We start from the raw sequence: 26402 nt of genomic DNA on the forward strand, positions 1-26402 counted from the left end.
ATTTCTGATATTTTTAAATCCATAACTTGACAGGTATGACGTGAAAACTGTAAGCCCCCTTATGCTATGAGTTAATCACATGTGGTTTTGTGTTCATCTACATTATTTTTGAGAAAGTAAATAATAAAATGTTTCAACTCTAGATGGAAAATGTCTCTTAAACAAGTAAACACTAGGGATGCACCGTATATTCGGCCACCGAATATATTCGGCCACCGAATATATTCGGACGAATATTGCAAAAAAAGCCACATTCTGCCTTCAATTTAGTAAGTTAAAAGCAAGGCCGAATAGCAGCGTGTGACGCAATAATGCAATCAAACAACGTGCAGTAACTTAGTGTCAGAAAAGTGTGTGCGGGTTGCTGCAGAAGCAGACCGGCAGCTCCTCCTTAACGCACACAAACACAGCCAGACTCTCTCCTTTCCGCATACCGCCCTCCGCCGTCCGTCACTGCAAAAAAGTTGGAAGCCTGGACGGTTGCTGCTGCTCTGGTTCCACAACCGAGTCTGTTGTTCGCACTGTAAGCCACGAATCCGTAAACATCCCCATTGTTTCCTCCTTACACTACACCTACATAGGCTGGTGTAGCATTAGCATGGAGTGCTAACAGCGGATGTGTGTAAACAATGGGTCCGTGGCTCCAAGCAGTGACTTCCAACACGATCAGCAGCAGAAAAAGTAGCGCAGTTTGGGCATCCAGTAGTGCAGTTTGTATTTACATATTTGGTAATAATATATATTCTTTTTTTGTTATCAATTTTTTTAAATTAATTTTCAAACAACAAAAAACATACACTGACATAAACATACACAAGTCCAGGGCAACAAGAACACTACATGATGAAACACACAATCTGCACTGAAACAAAAATTAAACTTAAAGAAGCGATGACTTAAGTTCTTTAACTCACTCAGTGCCATTGACGAGATAACTCGTCATTTACATTTCTTCACGGAGATTACTAGAAAACACCCTAGCAGAGGTCCCTCATCAATATCTGAGCTGTAATGTGATGTAGTAACCAACTGTGCCCTGAAGGTGGCAGCAGCACACCTTTAGATGATAGATTTGCTACTGATGCTATCATTAGCTAAGAAGGAAAAAGCAAGGACGAGTGAGATTATGGCGCTACAGAGTGATATTGTGAAGTATCCAGCAGCTCACAGCTCCACATACTAACACAGAACATGTGTCTGGAGGAAGAAGAAGAAACGTCTCTGTGATTGACGGGGGGAGGGTGGGCCTCAACTGTGAGTCAGATAGCAAAATAATAGGTGACATGTAGGTGGTAGGGGCACCTTTGGATGCAGAGCTCAGATGGAGAGGAAAGGAGTTTACGAGACACAAAATGGCGCAACGAGAGATGATGTTGATGTTCCTACCAGATCACAGCAGCGCACGCCTGACCAGAGCATGTGTGGAACTTTAGTCGACTATTGGAGAGTGTGGCGATGGTGAGATAAAACGATAAAAAAACGGGAAAAGCAGGGGAAAGCAGTGAGACACATGTCCACAAGGAGGAGGAAGTTGCATGTGTGCAGACTGACGGGAGAGAAACTTGGAGCAACACCAAAATACAGTAAGAAATCCATTCAACTCTGAACTAGATAGTAAAATAATAATAATTTTATCATCAAAAGCCCCGTCTTAGTGGTTTTTTGTTTTTTTTGTTTTATATAAGGAAACAATGTTCAGATGTTAAAATTGTCATTAAAGCAAAAAAAATAATAAATAAAAACAAGCTTTAAAGTCACTGACAGATTTGTGTAAAACTTGCTCTATTCAACGGCTGATTACGGGTGAACAAAACAAGCCGGAAATAAATAAAGATGTCTGATGAAAGTAGAGGCTTCAATCTTTCAGAATCTGTTTTCAGATAGTACAAAATATTCTGTGAGCCTTTAAAAATCAGTCAAAATGCTCAAAAACGGCTGGCACTGAATGAGTTAATTGCACTGTCCCACATATTGGTGGTGCTCTCCTTAGCACCATGCGTCCGCGTCCTGGAGAGCTCCAGGTAAGCAATGTCAATAAATGTCATAACCCACTGTCGACGAGACAGTGAGTGAGGGTGCTTCCAACTTGTGGCAACCATCTTTTTGGCAGCCGTAAGTCCCGTAAGTTGTTTCGCCCTGTTCAGTCCAAGGAACCAGGCAAGACAGGAGATCAGACAGATTACCAGCCACCATCTCTCAAAACCGAGCAACCCCTAGGCACTCCCAAACCATGTGGAAGTAGGTTCCAACAGTGCCACCATAGCACAAAGAGCAGGTCAGATCCGGCTTACACTTCATGGAAAATAGTCAACATGGTGTCAAGTACGTCCTATGTAAAAAGTTCAGATGTATCTGTTGGTGATCTGGATTTTTCGAGGAACAGAGTACAGTGTCCCACACAGTGTGCCAGTCAAAGCCCACAGGAACATTTGAAATATCTGACCTTCATCTCAGCTCAAAGAGCAATGGTACATAAGTCTGTCCCAAAAAGTGAGAGAACATTTTAGAAATGACACCTTTTAATCCACATGTACCATCTACAAACTTTAATAAGAGATGTGGCTGTAAAGGGGACTGCCAAGGTACGCCGTATATTTTTATAACGGTTCTTAATTGTAAATAAAAGAAAAAAGATGATTGCTGTAAATTAAACTGGATGCAGAGGTCCTCAAATGAATGAAGGCCCTGCCACTAAACACATCTCTAAGGGAACGTATTCCCAGGACATCTGTTAATAAGAATGTCAAAGTTATTAAAAAAAGGGGAGTAAGGATTCCATTTAACTGTGTGACCACATGTTTTTTCAGACGAACGTCAGACTGCAATGCAATGTGATAGAATCACAAAAACGGACACGGCATTTACTTGGTGGAGTGCTTACAAATAATACCTCAGTCAAACCCAATGGATGCTCTATTGCTTCATCTAAAGATCATCAGGCCTCATCAACCATGTAAACACAGGACTCAGTACAAAAGCCCAGTGATATAATTTAAAGTTTGGAAGTGACAATCGTTGCACTGTGGAGGGTTTAAGGCGTGGCCGTTTGCTCTTCCAGATACATTTAGTGATGGCACTGTGAAGCCTGTCCCAATCGCGTGCTGGAATCATAAAACTGAGAAAATTTGTGCGGGATAACAAGTTCATTTTAACTATTGAAACACAAGAACGAAGAGAATTTTGTAGCGAAGACCACCTGTCAAGGTCAGCCATAATGTTAGACAAGGCACCGTCATAATTAGTTTTTAGATAGATTGCAAAGATGAGAAGATTTCAATTCCCAGATACTTAAACTGTTTAACAATTATAATTCCAGCAGGGAGAGTAGAGTTCCTCATAGTCTCATTCAGTGGTAAGAAAGCAGATTTATCCCAATTAATCTTGTAACCAGATATGTCAATAAAGTTATTAAATATTGGTAACAAATTAGGGATTGACTGAACATCCCCAACATACAAAAGAACATCGTCTGCGTATAAGGAAATGTGATGTTTCATGCCGTTCATTTCAATTGGAGTGACTTTATAAGACAGATGAATAAGTTGGGCCAGGGGCTCCAGAGAGAGCGCAAACAAAAGAGGACTAAGAGGACATCCCTGTCTAGAGCCTCTGGCAATAGCAAAGGGTGAGGAACATTTCTTGCCAGTGAGTACCATTGCTGATGGATTATTATAAAGGACCTGGACCATTTGTATGAAATTTGTACCCATGCCAAAAGATTTTAATAAAGACCACAAGTACTGCCACTCCAGCCTATCAAAAGCCTTCATGGCATCGAGTGAAAAAAACCCTCAGGTGGGATCTCGTCAGCACCAGGAGATTTACCTCTACGCATTTCCTGAACCGCTTCTTTAAGTTCAATCAGTGTAATGGGACGATTAAGTTTAATCAGATCATCTTCCAATAGTTTGGGTAAATGAGCAGCATCTAAAAAGTTTTGACAATCATGTTAGGTGTGTGCCAACTCTGAACTATATCATTTGGAATAAAAATAAGAAAAAACAGAGTTAACACTTGTTGGTTCAACCAAAACTTGTCCATTAGTATCTTTAACAGAGGAGATATCAGAGAATTGCTCATCAGCCTTAAGCTTAAGAGCAAGTAAATGGCTTGGTCTAGCCCCATTCAAATAATAGCATCGTCTTGTTTTATGTATTAAAAATTCTGCACGACGCTTAAGAATATCGTTAATTTCTTTCTTCACCAAATCATAGTGTATTAAAGGAGACATATCATGGTTTTAAATCCTTCCTTTTTACATATAAATCATACAGTTGTGGTCTATATAAAGCAGAGCTGCAATGCTTGGGTCTGAATTCCTCATTATTATAGCTCCACCCCCTTTTCTACCCCTTTTCTGATGTGCTTCTGAGAGCAACTCGTTTTGGTGCTGTCTCTTTAAATGCAAATGAGACACTTCATACCCCGCCCCCTCTCCAGGTTCAACTCCACCCTGCTCGACCATTTTTGTAGTTTGATAGAAGAGATACGGCTATGTAGCGGAGCATAAACTTTTTATTCAGAGGTTATTTCCAAAATGTCAACAACGTTAGACTTGTCCATCCAGCCTTACATGTTCCAGCCAGAGTCTGACCCAGTGGAGCGAGATGAAAATGATGATGATGAACCTGCAGAACCCTAACAAGTGAGCTAACACAAGCACCGAGCTAACGCTAGCGCCAAGCTAACGTCACAAAATGCATTTTAATAGTCTTTTCAAAGACAAAAACGTCAAAATGAAATGACTAATGAAAACTATAGACTTAAATTAAATCACGTAGGCCATATCATCAAGGATCTAAAACGAGCACACAGCGCTAACATATGAAGACGGTGCAACTGCTAATGCTAACAAAACAATGACAGGGACGTCTTATCATCACACTTTTTAGCGTTATTTACAGCTTACCGAAGTGCTCTGTTCATCATCTCCAAAGATAGAAGGAATTGAACCCTCAATCAGACAAAGTCTTTCTGTAAATCCTTCTTTATACTGGTGGAGGTTGATGAAGCAGTCATCATTGAAGTGCTTCACACACACAAAAATGACCTTATCCACAGATGTGGTACATTTCTATAAAAAATAAAACTCAACCAGACACTTTGAAAAGGTTCTGATGCTGGGAGACGGTGTAATGAAGCGTGTGGGTTACTACATCCAACAACCCAACATTTTGACTTATCCTCTCGTAACTTCTGCATCCTGGAGCTTGGACTACAAAATAAAAGCCAGAAATAAAAATGGCGGATTGCTCGAAGTGTTGGACCTGGAGTTGATGAACTAATTTGGCAGTTCTGCTGCAAATACTGTGACGTTATTGTTCAAAAAACATAATAGAGAATAGAAAAATCAAAACAGATTGAAAAATATGAGCAAAACAGAATATAAAGATATCAATGGAGCACCTGAAGAGATTAATTTGAACTTTTCTGTACTTCTAAACACTATAAATATACAACAAAATGCCTTTAAGGGCTAAAAAAGTGGATTTAACATGATATGTCCCCTTTAAGAGTTTTTCATCAAAACATAGTTATAGTAAATTATCAAACACTTTCAGTTTGCTTTGCAGTACATGTAGTCTGGACATCCTGGATTTTTTAACATGTGAAGCATATTGAATAGTATTGCTGGAATAATAAAACATTTAGTTGCCTCCCACAATAGACAGAGCCCTTATTAATGTCCACAAACTCATTTAACTCTGAAATGAATTGAGATTTAAATTTGTCATTATCTAGTAAAGTGGTATTGAAGCTCCAGCGAGGAGCACATGGAAAGTAAAATGTCAATGACCTTTTTTTTTTTTTTTTTTTTTTTAAAGGATTTTTTTGGCTCTAGTGGCCTTTATATGACAGTTGCTTGACAGGAAAGGGGGTCAGAGAGAGCAGGGGAATGACACGCAGGAAAGGGTCCCAGGTCGGGAATCGAACCTGGACCCGCTGCAGGTGAGGAACTATAGCCTCTGTACATGGGGCGGGCGCTCTACCCACTGAGCTAAACACCGCCCCGTCAATGACCTTTAACCTGAACTTGTAAACACATAATTCCTAATACTAATTTACTTCAGAATTAAAGTTAATTGGGAATTAGGTGGCTGGTTTATTCTGTTTTTAAGTCTGAACTAGATAATTCCTCTTCATTGTAAACACTTAACTTGGTTAATTTCGCTTTAAGTTAATTCGCTTCTTTTTGTCACATGCGCGACTTGCAGCGATGACGCGCTGGTGACAACATAATCCAAGATGGCGGCGGCCCGGACTCCAGCCTAAAGTATTTAGTAAGAGCCTTAAAAGACATGGATATAATGAAGAGTGGATAAACGTGGACTTTCTCACAGACAGACGGACCTCGGTTAACGGAACAGGCTTCACCGATGGGCAGGCACTAGGACCCAGAGGAGGAGTAAATGCGTCCCGTACTGCATGCACAGACTGTCATATCACCACTATACCTGTTGTTAGAGCTACTATCTTTACCAGGGAGATCAGATTTATTCCTGGTGGTTGTTTTCCTGAGTTTTACTGGGCTTTTTAAATGTTTTTTTATTTACTGGTGATTAGTTCATATCTCCTCCTGCTCCACGGTCCAAACTGAAACCGTGTGTTATTGTTGAGCTGCTGATTCAAAACTACAATAAAAATAAAAGTGAAAACAGTTCTCCTGTGTGGTGTTTTGTTGTGTGTTTTTCCTGATAGACGTGATACGTCATGTTCATCCACTGTCCAATCAGAGCCTTCCCATCCCCACCTAAAGAGGAATTATCTAGAGCTGAATAAACCAGTTTTCCATGTAATCCTTGTTCGGAAATTACAATTTCCATGTAAACACGAAGCAGAACACTTTAATTCCGAATGATTTAATTGTGAATAAATAATTCCAAATTAAAAATCGTCATGTAACCGTGGCCAATGAGGAATCACGGCTTTGTGGTCAGAAAGGGTAACAATATTATGAGAAACTTTAGAAATGTTCTGAAAGCAACAAATAATCAATTGTAGAAAATGATTTATGTCTGGCAGATCTGTGTGTATAATCTCGACTACCAGTATTCATCATACGCCATAAATCAATTACTCATTGGCGCAGCGGTTGAGTGCCTCTGTAGCACATGTTTGATTAGAATTTTGAGAAGGATTAGATCTGTCAAGCACAGGATTCATCACGGCATTAAAATCACACCAGTATAATATATATTCTATATTAAACAGCAGTGTTTGTTTTAGCCGTTAGATCAGGGGTCAGCAACCATTATTCTCCTCCTCTCACCTGGATTAAAATCCTTCCGGAGCCGAAAAAATACCTTCTCAATAAAGACAATATAGTGTAGAAAATTCTATACATAGTTATAGGGATGTAACGATTCACTCAACTCCCGATACGATTCGATTCACGATACTGGGTTCACGATACGATTCTCTCACGATTTATTTTACAAAATGGGACTGTAGACAAATTTTTTTGGGGGGAAAAAAACTAGAAAATACTGTATTATTTTCCTTTTATATTTCATTGTCAAAAGAATCCCTTGATAAACTATTCAAAACAATGCAATTTAACTAAAAATAAATCTTGAATGAAATAAATAAAGGAATAATACAAATGAAAATGAAGCCTATTAATTTAAATTCTGGTTCTATAATAAACAATGCAAAACTGCATAATAGTTCTTTTTCTTTTTAAAAGTGCAACTGAAAATGTATTTTGTGCCTTAACAATTGGACTTTAAAAAAAAAAAACCGTGATTACACTGATTTACGTCATATTTGTTTGGACCAGCAGAGGGCGCTGGTAACACAGTGGTCGGTTGGCATACAGAAATTCTTGCAGTGAAGAAGAGAAGCTATGCTAGCAGACAGAGCTAATAGAAAAACTTTTACAGATATTCAAGTAATATTACAGATATTCTTTCGGTGCTAAAGGGGCAATGAATCATTTATTAGCATGTTTAAGAGTAGAAGGCAGCCAGAAAGAAAGTATTAGCAGACTCCGCCCGCCGTCTACACTTGTGGATAGCGCCCTCTGCTGGTTAAAAAAAGTACTGCGATTCAATTTTCAGAAAATCGATATCAACCGTGATACCTATGAATCGATTTTTAACTGCCTTACGATTAATCGTTACATCCCTACATAGTTACAATTATGCTAATTGCTCTTTTCTTGCAACATATCAAGAATGCTTATTAATCCGGCACGTTGGCAGTTAATTAAATATTTCCCCAAACAAATAAAATGTCTATTTTCTTCCAGAATAGCCTTTTTGTTGGTTTAGTTATCTTACCAAGGATTTAAAACAGAAGGTTAACCACAGATACAAGGAAAGTTTATGGTTGATGGTAGTTATTGCACAATGTGATTTATTTTTAGGTTGACATATTATTATATCATGATTTTAGTTGGTGTCAATGACATTTATCATTAATACCTTCTGTAAGAAGTAACTATTTGTTATTTTAATATTTTCTTATAGCTGTAGGGAGCCATTGCAAAAGAGTCAAAGAGCCACATGAGGCTCCAGAGCCACAGGTTGCAGACCCCTGCGTTAGATAGATGGAGAGGGAGGAGCTAACATTCTAGGAGGCGTGTTAGGTGACGTCACCTGCCAACGTGGGCAAAATCTAATTTTTTAACAAAATGTGTAATAACAAGGGAGGGAGGAAACATACTGTAACTTTTTACACTTTGTCCCTCTGAAAGAGGTTAAAGAGATGTACAGTACATCACTGGAGCTAAACCATAATAATAACCATAAAGTGATTTTTTTTTATCATACCTCCACTTTAATGCACTTTAGTTTTTTTTTTTGTTTTTTTGGAATGCATGTTTTGTTTTATTTTAAAAGCTAATAATGTTGGGCTTTTTTTGAAAAGCAAAGACTACTGGAATGTTTAAAAAAATATGTCAGAATATTCAATAAACATTTACTTTCTTAAAAAAACATGTCTAAAAATGTATTCTAGGCTGTTCATGTACTATTAAAATAAATAGTGAAAAACTTAACCGCATTCGATATTAGGTATTCAGGTTATTATTTGGTTTTCAGCCAAGCGTTTATATTTATATTCGGCTTCGGCCACAAATTTTCATTTTGCATCCCTAGTAAACACTATATTGTAAAGATAAACGCTCCACTCATTGATCATAATTAATAATCTCCTTCTGTTATCACTAAAATGAGATAAATTCACAGTGATCAGTAGATACTTTCACACATGATGAGGAGTGAACGTGGGGGTGTTACGGTGCATTGGACCTGGGATTTGACCCGATGACCAACACGATCAATTATAGCAGCAGTAATGATGACTCAGCACCAAGGTTCATGGCACCAACCCATGTAGTTGAGTCCTGTTGGTGCCCAATTACCCCCAGTGTGGGTCCAACTTCAAATGCAGGTCAAACACAATCTGACACAATGACTGTGTGTGTGTGTGTGTGTGTGTGTGTGTGTGTGTGTGTGTGTGTGTGTGTGTGTGTGTGTGTGTGTGTGTGTGTGTGTGTGTGTGTGTGTGTGTGGCTCTACGTGCACTATTCATATGATGAGTTTTCCTGTGGATGGTTGAGGCCTCTAATGGTTCTGGAGGCTGGTTTGGACTCTACTGTAACTCTAGTGATTCTGAGGGAGCTCACTGCCATCTGACACATGTCATAAAGTTCCACTCTGCATGTCCATCAGTGAAATTACAACAGAGCCAAGATTTAGGATTTAGAGCAAACTGTTATTCAGGGCGTTCCATGGGGGTAACATCAGAGCTTAATGTGTAAATCATCAGGTCTCACAACAAACGCCTGTTGTTCCATCAGTAAGAGAGAGACAAAAATATCACAGAATAAAACATTTTTAAAGCATGTTTTTCTAACTAAATGATCCAATAATATCACGTGAACACAAACAACCAATTAACCTAAATGTTTAATAAAAGAATGATGAATCAGCGTTAAATAAACATGAACAATCATCAGTTACTGAGCATCAGTCTCTGAGTGACAGCTGTTAAATCTGACATGTTTCAGCACCAATGACATCATTTAGTCACTGAACTTTAACATCCATAACATCAGATCATAACTCCTCTAATGAATCAGCAGAACATGAAAATATAACGTGTGTTTACCTTTTATTTGTCCAAGAAACGAACAACTTTGTATCCTCACAACTTGTTAACATATTTCCAGCCTGTCTGGTCTTATATAAACCTAGAGCAGCAGATCATCTTAGCTTTGAACTGAGCCTCTGTCTTAATGTCTATATCAGAACTTTAACATGAGTCCTCCTCATGTCTCCTGGATAGTTCTCCTCCTGTGTCCTGTCTGTTGGAGACAGGTTCTCCTGTATTAGCATCATCGCTACAGGTGCTAATACTAGCTACGCTAACTGCTGCTACTAGTTACATTAACTTCTGCTACTAGCTACGCTAACTGCTGCTACTAGTTACATTAACTTCTGCTACTAGCTACGCTAACTGCTGCTACTAGTTACATTGACTGCTGCTACTAGCTACCCTAACTGCTGCTACTAGCTACGCTAACTGCTGCTACTAGCTACGCTAACTGCTGCTACTAGCTACGCTAACTGCTGCTACTAGCTACGCTAACTGCTGCTGCTAGCTACGCTAACTGCTGCTACTAGCTACGCTAACTGCTGCTGCTAAGTAAGTAAGTAAGTAGTTTATTTATAAAGTGCTTTTTACAGATAAAATCACAAAGTGCTGTACAGAGTTGTGGTAAAAGTACAACACAATAAAATAATAAAACAAGAGTGAATATCATAAGAACAGCAACATTAAAGGATAATTAAAAATTAAAATCCAGTAACTAAAAGCTTTACTGTAAAGTAAAGTCTTCAGCAGTTTTTTAAAAGTAACCACACAGTTGAGCTCCCTGAGAGACTGGTGCAGGTTATTCCAGAGTCTGGAACACCAGGTCTCCTCTGGTTTTACATTTAGTTTTTGACCTGAAGACCGAAGGCATCGCCCTGATGAGTAGGGGTACAACAAGCTAGCTACGCTAACTGCTGTTGCTAGCTATGCTAACTGCTGCTACTAGCTGCAGGTACTGCTGCTACTAGCTACGCTAACTGATACTACAAGTTACGCTAACTGATGCTACTAGGCTTAGCTTCACTTATTGGCTTAAAAAACTTTTCAAATCCAACTTCCTTTTTTTGCTATTTTCTATTATCTTCCAAGCTGTCAGAGAAACTGTGTGTGTGGAAAATCACACTTTAGACGTAGCGTAAGGGCGTGGCCTGACTTTCCCCTCTCTTCCTCAGTTTTTACATTTAATTTTAATGTACAATGAAATTTCCAGTGATTTTACCTCAATAAAAGACACAACTGTCAATATATAATACTTCTAAATGTAATAAAAACACCTAAAAGCAAATGAGATGCTGGATCCAAACAAATGAGATGCTGGTCAAAATATGGGAAGTGCCAGATCTTTCTCCAGCAGGATCCGGCCTAAATTAAGCTCTGGGGGTATGCAATCTAATTGGCCATCTTGTGTGCCCCCCCCCATCATAACAGAGACAGTTGCCCCTCCCCCTCCCTACACACAGAACAGCCGCTGTGTGTAGGGCATCATCTTCCATGGGGGGCCATGTTTTGAGCGAGGGGGCACATTTGCACAATGAACACGCTGTTCGTGCTCCGTAAGGAAGGAGATGAAAGAGAGTTGTAATATGACCTTTACTAGTAAACAAGGTGGAGCCAACATGTTTACTAGTGAACTAGTAAAAGTTAGATATCAATCAGCAGTAGCATTAGCTAACTAACAATAATACTAACTTACTAGAGTAGTTCACTGGTAAAGCTTGTATGGTTCTGCATCAGGTCACAGCGCTCTACATCTACGTAGACCCCCACACGTAATCTGACAAGCTCCTCCCAAAAATCCTGACTAGGTGTCGAGGCAACGCTGAACATAAGGGCTGTGATTGGTCGGCTCCAAATCTCACGCGTGCGTGCGTGCGTGTGAATATCACTTCCTTCTTCATATTTTGTTCAAGCAAAGTGTGTATTTCTTGTATGAAGCGATGTTTGTGTCCAAGTACACACATAGTTAGGGAGGTCAGCAATAATCCTGACAAATGACATTTTAAGATTAGTTCTAAAACTGCCTTGATTATGGGCGGTGCTCTTAACTCCAAGTAACACACGCCCACTCACAGCGCTGCAGTGACTTCTGTGGTCAATTACTACAATCACACACACACGATTCTCACGTGACGCTACGATGAACGCTCTGATTAGACCAGAATCACAGCAGGAACGCATGGAGTTCTTCATTAGAACTGTCAATCAATGCTCACTGAGGGCTGTGATTGGAGGAAACCCTCTTCCCTCCTCTCAGCTTTTATAGGAGGGGCGGGGCCAACAGTAACAGTTGGTGACACAGGGGAATTCCAAAGAATCCATCTCAGTCAATAGCAAAATTCAAATGTAACGCAGACGTACAGTTAGCCAACCTGTACTACATATATGAAGCTAATCATTGAGCAGCTGTACCTGTGCTGACGTGCTCCTGAGCTTCTCCAGGCCGTTCTCCAGACGTTCCATCCTCCTGCTCAGCTCGTTCTTCTTCTGGTCCAGCAGACTACGGTACAGTTTGATCTGCTCCAGGAAGGATTTGGGCGTGGTGTAGTTGTAGCGCCGCTCAGTGGACAGGTACTGCCTGGACACGTCGTTAACGGTGGAGTGGACGTACGCCATGAACTTACTGACAGACTGCTTCACCTCAGGCTGTTGGGGTCACATCAGTTTATAAATTATTATTAATAATAATAATAATAATAATAATGTCACAGAGACCAGTTAGCTATGACAGTGTTTCACAAATGGGGGTATGTGCACCTCTAGGGGGTAAAATAATGGGTTTTATGATATTTATTTATTTTTTATTGCAATGAAATAAATAATTTATTTTATTGCATTATTGTGACCATCACCAGCCCTCCCTAAAGAAGGGTACGAAACACTTTATTATAGGGAGGATATAAAAAGGGAGAGCAGTGTTACACCTAGGTGGAGGGGGTGGGGGGAGGGGGAGGGGGGCAGGGAGGAGAGACTCAAGGCAGGAAATAGAAATGGTGGAAGAATAGATTATTTTACAGTGAAAGTGAGATGTGAAGTAGAACATTGTGCTTATTATGTTGTGTAATCAATCCAGTCTGGTGACCAGTGTGAGGCTTAGGTATAATAGTGGTGTCTGTGGACAGAGGGAAGGAGTGAGTGGTAATACCTAATGCAGGTATTTAGGATTAACGTGTCTAAAGTTAAGCCCAGTACTAGTTTTATCCCACAGTCTAAAACATGTCAGTGCATCATAGACCAGTGTATGTGTAAGAACCGCTACTGTAAACCCAGGCGACGCCCCGGGCCCGCAGATGCAGCCAGGCCATCAGAAAGAGTGGGGGCCAAGGAGCCCCAGGCCACTCCCCCACGGCCAAGCAGCCCCCCAGATGCCCCTGAGATCCCAGGCCAAGAAGCAGCCACCGCCCCCCCACGCACATCCGAGAAAGCCCCAAGGAGCCGAGCACCCAGCGCATCCCCCCACCGACCACAACCCACAACCCCCCCACCAACATCCCAATATATCGATATATCACACGACTACGTTCCCATAAATTTGGAGACTACCAGAAATGGGGGGTGGTCCCCATTTCAAAAAAAGGGCTCTGAGCGTCATATCATATTCATTCATAGAGTATTCATACCAAAGTGCATTCTGATCTAACGAGGACTAACAGAGGAGTAGTCATTTGAAAAATGGGGCTCCTGTGACACGTACGGGGTAATGGGCTCCGTTTCTACATTGGTATGTGCCAGTTATTCAGTATCACCAACTGTTGGAATATTTGACTGGTAAATAATGAGAAATCGACTTTCGTCCCTGGGCTCCAAATCAAAAATCGTGCTCAAAGCGTTGATGCGTACACATCCATAGATTACAGATACCAGATTTCAGCCCCATCCGTTCACAAATAAGAGAAAAGTAGTGATTTTAACTAGTGTACACAACAACAACAACAACAACAACAACAACAACAACAACGTGAGGGTGTTTTGAGTTCGGTAGCTCGGTCTAAAAACAAACAAAGTGCAGAGAAACAGTCCCTGAGCTGCTCTTTCCTCTGTTTTAAATTGTTATCACGTTTACGCTGATGTTTCACTGTGAACATGGCTTTAGTGGGCGTCCTGATGTTTTTAGGTGTAAAGCTGTTCTCACTTGGATACTCTCCACCTCCTGGAGGAATCTGAAGCTCACGGACTCCAAAGCCTCCCGCGGCCACTCGTGGAACCAGTCGATGGCGGTGCAGTTGACCACAGCGGGAAACTTTCTGCTGCGTACTCTGAGTTTACTGCCCACTGGAGAGAAGCACAGAGCCACCTACACACACACACACACACACACACACACACACACACACACACACACACACACACACACACACACACACACACACACACACACACACACACACACACACACACACACACACACACACACACACACACACACACACACACACACACACACACACACACATTAATCTCCTCTGTGTTAAACAAAATAACTCCTCAGCAGATGCTGCTTCATTCAGACAAACATCGTCACACACTCAACTGTGAAGAGCAACAACTAACATACGCACACATTTATCTACAATCTAGTCTTTATTGTCTTTTGGGATTCATTATGTGTGTTTTTGTTATTTTTGTGTTCTTGTATTTACGTGTATTTTTCTGTCATTTCTTGCATTTATGGTCTCGATTTGTGCATTTCTGAGATCACTTTTTGTATTTTGTTGTTTTCAGTATTTTCCTGTCATTTTGTGTAATTTTGTTGACAGTTTGTGTGTCTTTGGAGCTATTCTGTAATGTGTTGTAGTTGTTTGTGTCTCTGTAGTCCGTTTGTTTAAGTGGTTGTTGTGTAATTGTTTTCATTTTGAGTATTTTTTAATTTTTCGTGTGTTTGGGTGAACTTTGTGCACATTTTGCTGTCCATTTGTGTGTTCTGGGAGTTATTTTGTGTATTATATTAGGCTTTATATTCCTTCCAACTTCTTCAAATACAATTTTTGGGGATTTCTTTTGGGGGCCGTGCAAAATGTGGCCCCCGGGCCACCAGTTGCCTATGAGCTACACACTGTCACACTTTATTATTCCACGGGTTGAAAGACTTCATACTGAACATTAGATATGATCACACTCAGGGGTGTGATAGTATAGAGGACGAGGAGTGCCACAATTATATAAATAAATACACCGCTCATTAATTAATTAATTAATGTGCAAATCATTAATTAAACTAGTACAGTGCTCGTCAGGTGTATGTATTCATGTAGTGGGAGGAGCTTAAGTAGAGCTGTCAATTATGACCAAATGAGTATATGTTTGAAGGTTGTATGTACATAGAGTTGTACATACTCTGTACTCTGTAGTGTTATAAAGGGTTTATTTGTGGGTGCAAAGTAAAATAGTGTGTGTGATTTATCTGGTTTATTTCTATGAGACATGAATATGATAAATGTGTTTGTTTTTTAACTCATTTTTATATTTTTGTTGTTTGCTGTATTTTTCTGTAATGTATGTTTTTGGAGTCATTTTGTGTATTTGTGTGCATTTCTGTTGTCGTTTTGTGTACTTTTTTGTATAAACATTGTTTAGTTTTTAGTTTTATTTTACTAATTTAGTATATTTTTATTATAAATACCTTATGTGGTGAGGGCGTGTTTTGAAATGTGTGTGTGTGTGCGTATGTGTGTGTGAGACTCGCTACCTGTCCTCCTCCGTGGGTTCTCTCTCACACACAAGTACACGAAAAATAAACGTTTTGCAACACCATGGAACCATGTGGTCTTCTTCTACTGATTATTAGAGGTTGTAAAAGAACAGATTGGTGCGCTAGCGCCCCCTCACACTGAGGTCAAAAACTGAATAGGTTTTTTACTTCTGGGTTAACGTTAATTAATTAATTGTATTAATTGTAGCCCACCAAATCCATTGCTTTGGTCTTCTCTCTTTCCAATCATGGCGTCTATGAAAATGGAGGATGTAAACTTTCCAGATTGTTGGTGAGAGATTTTAGACCTGGCTGAGAATGTAGAAGCAGCAACATAGAACAAAACCAATCCTGTGTATCAGAATAATGTTTACTAGCTCTGCCTCCAGAGCTCAGCTCCATTGTCAGGGATCGATTCAGCTTGACTTGATGTGCAGGAAACTAATCCCGTGTTAGGAAACCACCCCCACAGACTGCAACACCAGACCATGAAATAATGGAAATAAATAAATAGTGAAATATTTATACTTCATACTTCATGTTGACGAGTCGGTGCGTGTTGTGAGAAATGTCAAGTGTGGCGCGTGGTGTGAGAATGTGTCAAATTGCGTGACTGTCACATTCAAAGGGTGAGGCTTGGCAGCTCTGATGATGCTTCTGCAGAGCTAATGCTAACGAGCTAACGCTACATGGTGGTTATCATGAGGCTTCTGCAGAGCTAATGCTAACGAGCTAACGCTACATGGTGGTTATCATGAGGCTTCTGCAGAGCTAATGCTAACGAGCTAACGCTACATGGTGGTGGACGGTGGACACAGTGAACCACAGCTTTAGAATATCTCCGTCTGTGATAAAGACAAAGTGTTTCACACACTGAACCAAAAGGTGGTTCCATACATTTCTCCTTCATCAGGAAAATAAAATAGGAATCTGATGGAGGGAAATATCTCCTGTTAGCATTAGCACACAGTGACATGTTTCCACTGTCCACAGCTCTATGTCAGACACATTATCTCAGTAAAAACTTTAACATCCACTGCTTTGCTACAAACTCAGGTTCATGTGAAAGTGTGAGGAAAGAAAATGAGGTTCATCACAAACACAGATGTTTATCCAGATGTGATGGGTTTTTATTTAGTGAAGCTGAATGAGTGTGAGGCAGAATGTTTCTGGAATATTAGGAGAAAATAGAGATCAAACTGATGCTGCTGCTGTGGGAATAAAACCAACCTCAGGTGGAGAGAGACACTTAGCCACAGGATTAGAGTAATGGAGTAAATCTACTTTGTTACTATACTTATGTCATTTTTTTATATGTATATATATATATTTTTTTATTTTATTTTTATTTATTTATCTATTTAAATCAGCACTTTTACTTTTACTCTACTACATTTAAAAAAACACCTCGTTACTCATTATAAATTAAAATATGAATATAATTAATCTGGAATGGGCGTGTCCGAGAGCACGAAAAGAACAGCTTCCAGTTTGCGTGTGGATTGGAGTTAACGGTGGGGATGGGATGCCCGGGGAAAGCGGAGATCAACAATCAACATGATACGTCAGCAGTTAGCATTGATTAGGACGACCACACATCTACTTTTACCAGGACGCGCCCTCTTCAGGTCTTGTCTGAACTGTCCAACCAGATTTTACAAACTCATCAGTCAGGGTTTCCCAGGGACCCTGAACGCATCTCGAGAACACGTTGCTTTAAAAGACCATAACTCCACTAATATTTGCTGTATTGGAGAAATTCCACCAGTTTGTGAAACCCAAAGAGTTGCTCTTTACAGCCAATATCAATCAATATCTCAGTTTGATTCACTAACTGGTCATGTTTGTTCAGGTGTTTTATTTTTTATCAAAACATGTCTTTTTCATTTCCCAAAAAGTGAAACAAAGAGAACAAGTCGAGAACATTTGTGGCTTTTTTTATGCGTACTTAATATGTTAAGGTTTTATTTATTGAGACTGAACAAATGACATATTATTATTTATCATTCATTTTATTTATTTATTATTCCAAAAAGGAAAAATAATGTTACAGGAATTATAATACTTAAGCACATTAAATGTCAGCTGTTTTAGCTGATTTTCTAATGGGGGACTTTTACTTTTACCAAAGTCATTTTCAGTTATTGTATTTGTGCTTTTACACTGTTATTTTTTATAGACATTTATATAACCCCATCCAGCAGATCACATCACACTTCTTTACCTTGAGCTGTCGACGGACTCGCTCGATGAAAAACTTCCAGCAGTTTTCTCTCGTATCCATCGTTCCTGAGCCACGGACCTCTGGCCTCACGCTATTAATGATGTTCTCCATCTCATCATCAGCAAATAGGTCAGGAATCTCTCCTGAAATTCATCAAATAAATCAGGATTTTATTCTTCTATCTAAACTCAGGGCGATAATAGAAGTGATTCACACAGAGAACAAATGCTAATGCTAATGCTAAAACATGAGGATGAAGACAATAATTAAACTAATTTAAATAACTAATTAAAAATATTATTATTATATATATATTATAATTATTAACCCGTCTAAGATCTGCACCAAACAGGAAGTCGTTAAAAAAAATAAAGAACTCAAAATGAATTTGTTCTGGACCACCAAGCCTTTCATAATAATCGTTGACTTATGAATATATATAATATATAATAACAATCTGCCACTGACCATTGGACAGAATAGAATGGAGATACCTCTTTGACACCCCCAAAAGATTTGGTCTGGGAGAAAAAATATTTGAAATATGTCTGATTATTATACACAGAACCAAATGCTAAAATTGTAACAAATAGTTGAGGTATATTTAAGATGAAAATTACAGGCCTCTCATCTTTTTGAAATGTTACAAAGGTTAGAACTGAACAACCAGAGGTTAAAGAACCCAAAACTAAAAAATACTGTACATTTCATAAAGATACAAAAGGTCTTTTTCAGGGAACATGAAGTGTGTTAACAATGTAAATCTGTTCTGCAACAATGAAGGTTGAATCAGTCTTGAAAGCTGGTGCTACTCATTCCTACAGATGTTCCTACTTTTCCTGGTTCCTTCCAACCTCCTCTGTCTGCATAAAAACAGTGGAACACACTGTGGTACCAGACCCTCATGAGCACCAGCTGAACAGTATTGTTCATGGATTCCATCATTTCTTTTTACACTATAATTACTTATTTACTCATTTTCAGTTAAAAACTGGAAAAATATGGTGTTCTATAACTTTTGACAGGTAGTGTATTTATACAATATATGTGTGTCCATATATATGTTTCATATATGTATATATAAAATATTTTATGTATGTAAATGTGGATGTTTTTTTAAATGTAACTGTTGCACTATTGATTGTTTTGAATTAAAAAGAAGAGAAGCACATTGCTATAGAACATATGAAGGATTGCAGAGGTTTTCTGTAAAGGAAGTGACCGCGCTGCAAACAGGAAGTGACCACACTGCAGACAGGAAGTGACCACAGAGATAGTAGCGAGCAGAGAGTAGATGATAGGTTCCTCTTCGGGGGTCAACCCCATATAGATTTATTGATAGTTTCAGGATGAAATCTAATAATTGTGGCAACTCCTTATAATTTAGAATATATACAGTATATACTTTATGTATTGATCAAGGCTTTAAATTAGGCACAAAGGTTGATCCTGTTCTCTTAATATCTTATATTTGTTATGGTGGAGATATTGAAGCATTTGGTGACGTTAGAAAATAAGACCCATGACAGTTTTTACCTGACGCCAACAGATCATTGACAAGGACCAAGAACTTCTCGTCTGCCACCTGGGCATCCGTCATCAGGAAAACTGTCCCGATGTTCTTCACTCCAGCTTTAATGTAGAGAGAGGCCAGGTCACTCTGTAGGACCACACAATGACAGAAAGATGAACAAACCAGTAAGGTTACATTTGTTAAAGTGATCCTCCACTGTTGTTTTAAGTTTGGTCTAAAATATTCTAAATGTCCTAATAAGTAGATCTATGTCTAATAAAACGCATTAATATGCTCCATATTCATTTAATGTCCTTTTAAAAACAGGACTACTTTACAGTTCTATTTCATCCCTGCTGACCGCCAGAGGCGGTGCTTTAAGCACTGAATATTCCCCTTCACGTATGCGCAGTGCGAGTATGTATACCAACAATATCACCCGTGACCCCTGGATGACCCAGAGGAAGTTTATATCTTCCGGTATCACTCCAGGGTACTTTCCTTTTTTTCTTCTTGCACGGAGTTACTGGAATACTGTGCATACAGCTGCTGTCGCTAGTAGCTCCGTGACCGTGGTAGGTTGGAGCAGCGTGCACCAGGAGCTGCGACAGTGAGTGTTTGGGTAGCGCTAGCTTCACCCATTAGCAACCTCTGTTGGCACAGGCCACGTTAGCGCCGCCTCCCCCCAGCATATGGTTTGTGTTTGGTCCCGACGACACACGCTGACAAGGTAAGTAGCCGCTTATTCGGCAGATCAACGGTTGTCTTTATAAAAATGAGAGAGATGGTCGGTGAAGGCTGCATTTGAGCAGCCTACTAGCCGACTTTATTTGTTTGCTGGTGGGTTGTGTGCGCACGCCCGGAGCCCAGTGTGGATTTGTTTACATTAGCTTCACCGGCTAAGCTAGTGTCATCTTCTGTTAAAGAGCCCAGTTTGGGTGAGGACCACAGTACAGTGGTTGTTTTTTTCTTTAGTATATTGGGCCTCTACTGTGCAGGCAGCGTGCGCGCTCCCTTCCCCAGTATACGGTCCCTATACTCGACTTGGACTCAAGGTGAATGTGGAAAAAAGTTGCCTGGTGCCATCCCGGGTCACAACTTTCATTGGGGTTTTAGGTAACAGTGTAACTATGACGGAAAACCCTCCCCCCACCGTGTGGACGGTATTTTTCGCCAGCTCACCTTATTCAGGGAGGGCCGCTGGCTGACCTATGTTTCTTTCCTCCGTCTTTTGGGCAAGCTAACGTCAGTCTCGGGGGTAGTTCCTCTGGGCTTGCTGTCGCTGCGCCCGCTGTAGAGGTGGCTGAACAGTTTTCATTTGGATGCCAAGCGGCACAGGAGCAGGAGGCTCAAGGTCTCACAACAGTGTCTTTGCGCCCTGGCTCCGTGGAGGGACAGGGCTTACTTGCTCAGAGGCGTTCCTATAGGCTCCGTTCCGTCTTGCAGGGAGGCCGTTACCACAGACGCATGCCCTTCAGGATGGGGTGCGGTGTGGCAGAGCTGGACGGCCCAGGGGCTTTGGCCTGTGGAAGACCAAGGTGCACACATGTGTTGGAGCTGTGTGCGGTTCACCTAGCTCTCAAGCACTTCTTGCCGCATCTGAGGGACAAGCATGTCCTTGTGCGGTCAGACAACACGTCTACAGTGTATCACATAAACCATCAGGGCGGTACCAAGTCTGCACGGCTGCTGGAAGTGGCAAGGGAGCTCCTCACATGGGCAGCTCCCCGCTTGATCAGTATACGAGGAATGCATATACCGGGAGAGCAGAACCACTTGGCGGACTTCCTCTCCCGTCGGAAACCTCCGTCAAGGGAGTGGCACCTCCACCCGGAGGTAACGAACATTATATGGAGCATATCCGGCAGGGCAGAGGTGGACTTCTTTGCTTCGGAGCAGTCGACCCACTGCCCTCTGTGGTTCTCCTTGGCCGAGACAACCAGTCCTCTCGGCCAGGACACATTGGCTCATCCTTGGCCGGGTGGCCTCCTGTATGCCTTCCCTCCGTTTCCTCTGATTCAGCTGGTACTCCACAGGGTCCTTCAGGAGGGCCACAGGATCCTGCTTGTAGCTCCCTTCTGGCCAGGAAAGAGCTGGTTCCCGCTGCTGCACAGCCTCTGTCACGGCGCACCGTGGTGCCTTCCCGACAGGCGGGATCTCCTGTCCCAACTGGCCGGGCGGATTTGGTACCCCAATCCGCAACTCCTTCAACTGTGCGTTTGGCCACTGGGGGGCCCGAGACACTCCTGAGCGTCTGTGCCGACCCAGTTAGATATACTATGAATGCAAGAGCGCCTTCTACTCGCCTCCAGTATGAGAACAGATGGAAACTGTTTTCCGACTGGTGTACAAGGCGGGAGGTGGACCCTGTGCACTGCCCTGTGCCAGCTATTCTGGACTTTCTCCAGTCCCTTCTGGACAAAGGGCTTTCTCATTCAACGCTGAGAGTCTATGTTGCAGCAATATCTTGCAGACATGTAATGGTCGACAATGGCACGATTGGTAGCCACAAGCTGGTGTCCCTTTTTTTGAGAGGAGCTTGGAGGTTGCATCCTCCGAGAGCCACAAGGACTCCAGCATGGGATTTTCCCCTGGTGCTGGAGGCACTGGGCCTTCCACCGTTTGAGCCCTTGACACAAGCAGCGCTGAAGTGGGTTACCCTTAAGACTGCGTTCCTTCTGGCCATTTCATCCGCAAAGTGTGTCAGTGAGCTGCACACCCTGTCAATCAGTGACACATGTCTGAGGTGGAATTCGAACAGGTCAGGAGTCACTCTGTGGCCGAACACAGCTTTTCTCCCTAAAGTGCTGTCCTGCGCTCACCTCAACCAGCCCATTCGGCTGACACGGTTCAACCCTTCTTCCGTGGAGCCAGAGGTTCAGTCAGTTGTGCCCAGTGCGTGCCCTTGAAGCCTACATTGCAGCTACTGTAGGTTTTCGAGGGTCTGATCAGCTCTTTCTCTGTTATGGTGGCCCTAACAGGGGTGGCGCTGTCTCCAAGCAGCGCCTGTCCAACTGGATCGTCGATGTGATTGCCCATGCATATCGGGCAAGTAACCGTCTCATCCCATCTGGTGTGCGGTGCCACTCTACCAGGAGTGTTGCTACGTCATGGGCTGCCCTGAGGGGAGTGCCCCTGGAGGACATCTGTGCTGCGGCCTCATGGGCAGCGCCAGGCACTTTCTCCAGATTCTACAGGGTGAATGTAGCCACACCCCATCCATTCGCTCTGGTCCTTCGGCCAGAGTCCTCTGACCCTACACACTGAAGGGTGGTAAGCAGGATTCTTCGTGACTTTTCTGGTACAAGTCATTCAGTGCTTAAAGCACCGCCTCTGGCGGTCAGCGGGGATGAAATAAAACGAAGAGTTACGAATGTAACTATGGTTCTATGAATCCCGAATGACCGCCAGAGCTCTTTGTCACTCAGAACCCTCGTGTGCTCGCAAGAAGATTCTGTAGGAAAGTACCCTGGAGTGATACCAGAAGATATAAACTTCCTCTGGGTCATCCAGGGGTCACGGGTGACGGGTGTTGGTATACATACTCGCACTACGCATGCACGAAGGGGAATATTCAGTGCTTAAAGCACCGCCTCTGGCGGTCATTCGGGATTCATAGAACCATAGTTACATTCGTAACTCTTCGTTTTAGAGCCTGTGTTCCTCCATCTTGAAATCATGTGATTGATGATGTCACATGGCCCCACTGCCTGTAATCATCCATTGTTTTCTATTGGAGTGAAACATTCAGCCTGATTTATAGATTATTTAGTAGTTTTTTAGATCATTTAACAGCTTTTTCAGTCACAATGACTAAAAGGAAAAGTTAAAGATGTCGCTCTAAACCTCTTTTGTTTACAGAAGTATAAAAACACCCAAATACAATCTATGACCACAGGGGATGACTGTTCCAACTCTGAGGTTAGGTAGTAGACAATGAAGCAGAGAAGAAGAGCTCTCCTAAGGGCCTTTTTTTACTCTCCCTTAAACAGTGCACTGACACGCTCTGGTGGCTGAAGTTAGAGAGTAAATCACAGACTGTTTAAGGACTTTAGGGTTTAAGTTCTTGGGTCATCGTCTACTGTACAACCAAACCTCAGAGTTAAAACCGTCGCCCTCTGCACTCACAGATTTATTTCAGATCACAAATACTTTTATCCATTTTTTGTAAATAAAAGAAGTTCACATCGACATCTTTAACTTTTCCTAGTTTTTAGAGCAACCAAAAGCAGCACAAGTTGTCATTGAGTCTGAAAAAGCTACTGAATGATCTAAAATCAGGCTGAATGCTTCACTAAAATAAAAAACAATGGGATGTTTACAGGCAGTGGGGCCATATGACATCATCAATCACATGGTTTCAAGATTTTAGGTCAAACTTGTAAAAAAAAAAACAAAAAACATGTGGATCCCTTTAAGGAGCAGCTTTTTATAAACACTGAAACATTCTGTATAATGGTATTAATGTCAAATGTTAAACTTGTATCTAAAGGTTATTTGTAAGAAAAGAGCTGCTTAACATACACTGTTTCTAATTGGAGCCAAAGCTACTTTAACTTTAATATATTGTTGTGTGAGGTAACGCTGCTGCAAATGAGCCTTAAAAGTGTTTAAGTTTAACCTCTTCAGCCACAACAGACCCACCAGTGGGGGCAGCCCCAGCAATCGTGACTCTCATGGGTCTAAATGTTGTAAAGAATGAATGAAATCACATATTCTATACCTCTTTGTAATACTAAGACACTATAGAAGATAAAACTGTAGCCAACGCACATTCAGAACACACACACCAGGACATTATGTTTTTTTTTACCTTGTCTACACATGATGTCAAAGGTCAACACTATAAGAAGTGTAATCTTTTTAACACATCAATGTATGTTTTGTTATTGCAATTAAATAAGTGAATTTATTTTAATGCATAATTGTGACCATCACCAGCCCTCCATAAGGAAGGGTAAGAAAGCTTTTATTATAGGGAGAATATAAAAAGAGAAAGCAGTGTTACACCTAGGTGGAGGGGGGGGTGGGGTGGGGGGGCGGGGGGTGAGAGACTTGAGGTGGTAAATGTAAAGGGTGGGGAAATGTTGATTATTGTAAAGTGAGAGTGAGGTGTGTAGTTGTAGTTGTGTATATTGTGTTTATTATGTTGTGTAATCAATCCAGTCTGGTGACCAGTGTGAAGCTTAGGTATAATGGTGGTGTCTGTGGACAGAGGGAAGGAGTGAGTGGTAATACCTAAAACAGGTATGTAGGATTAACGTGTCTCAAGTTAAGCCCAGTACTAGTTTTATCTACAGTCTAAGACACGTCAGTGCATCATAGTGTATGTGTAAGAACCGCTACTGCTGCCCCAGGCCCGAAGATGCAGCCAGGCTAGCAGAGAGAGCAGGAGCCAGGGAGCCCAGGCCACCACCCCACGGTCGAGCAGCCCCCCAAACGTCCCCAAGATCCCAAGCTGAGAGGCAGCCACCACCCCCCACATACACACCCAAGAAAGCCCCAAGGAGCCGAGGACCCAGCACACCCCGCCAACACCCCCAACCCGAAGGCCCCCTGCCAGTATCCACCCCGAAACCCCCATCAACACCCCCGCACCGAACCCCCCGAGGGGAAGGCCAAGAAAGCCCCTCGACCGAGACCCTAGCGGAGGAGCCAAGGCCCACGCCCAGCAGACGGCCAGAGCCGGCAGGGACCGGACCCCAGAATAAAAGCAGCACCGGGAGCAGCCCACTCAGGAACAACGACCACATCCACAGTCTACGAGTCGCCCCGCTGGCCCCCAGGTGCACCAACCGAGCCCCCTAGAGCGTCCCAGATCACCCTTTATCAATGGTGTTTTTTTCTCTGTCAGTTAGAAAGTTTAAAAGCAACAGTAAAATCTGCTCAGGGAGGTTTAAATACGACGATGAACATCCAGCCCCCCAAGGGTTGGGTATGGGTGTGTGGTACACCAAGTGAGTGAGCCACACCAGCTGGGAGTGAAGTGTCCATGTAGTGAGCCTGTCTGGTGTGAGCTCGGCCCGTCTGCATGGTGGGCCACCAGAGAGGGTAGATGGAGCAGACAGGCACACGGCAAAGAGGGAAAATTTGACAATTCTGCATTTTTCCACTGCTGTGAGTCACTAAATAAACACAGATCTATATAATAAGAGTCTACGTGAAACTACAGGCTGAGCTGAATCCACTGATATACATGTCAGATATGTTACGTACCAAAACAACGCCACAAAATCACAAAATACACAGTGGAAAAAATCAGTAATAATGATAAATGGTGTCTTTGTTGTTTCTGATCAAAAGTTGCTCCAATGTGCATAAAACTCCATATTGTAGTTTTTTATACAAAAACATGTGTATCTTTGGCTTAATCTTTATTATTATCACCAAACTTGCTGCAGTTAACGTCCATACATTAGTTCAATTATTTCTGCCTGTGAATTGGGTTTTAATTTAAATCTCTACAGATTTCTGTATTTAAAACATGATTTATTGTCACTCAGTATCATATATTTCACATCATCTGTAACCACTGAGGGTTTTTGGAGAAGAGGCTGAGGGTTGAAGATGACTGACAGAGTTCTTCTCAATGTTTTATGTGAACTGACCAAAGTTTACTTCCACAATACCGATGAAGTCATTTGAATCATTCTTATGTGTGATAGCAGACTAACTCCATAGAAAAAGAAGTGAGATGATGTCCTGGTCCTACCTTCAGGTCACACATACTGTAGCCCTTTCTCAGGGTGATCTGATAAACCTCCAGGTTAGAGATGAAAGCTGCCAGTCGGGTCAGGCTCTGCTTGCCGCTCCCTCCCACCCCCACCAGCAGAGCGTTCCCCCGTGGACACTCCAGGATCCGGTTGATACGGCAGCTG

The 26402-nt window shown here is 41.7% G+C and overlaps 1 protein-coding gene across 1 annotated transcript in view; it reads right to left on the reverse strand.

Annotated features, from left to right (window-relative positions):
* Nucleotides 1–26402, reverse strand: part of dnah9 (dynein, axonemal, heavy chain 9) — a 294000-nt gene that overhangs the window by 129819 nt on the left and 137779 nt on the right. Inside the window, 5 exon segments of the mRNA XM_028475526.1 lie at nucleotides 12511–12744; nucleotides 14231–14392; nucleotides 18012–18154; nucleotides 19548–19671; nucleotides 26237–26399. Of these exon segments, the coding sequence (XP_028331327.1) occupies nucleotides 12511–12744; nucleotides 14231–14392; nucleotides 18012–18154; nucleotides 19548–19671; nucleotides 26237–26399 (826 nt within the window).

The sequence above is a fragment of the Gouania willdenowi genome, chromosome 19, assembly GCF_900634775.1.
Source record: "Gouania willdenowi chromosome 19, fGouWil2.1, whole genome shotgun sequence".
NCBI lineage: Eukaryota > Metazoa > Chordata > Actinopteri > Blenniiformes > Gobiesocidae > Gouania > Gouania willdenowi.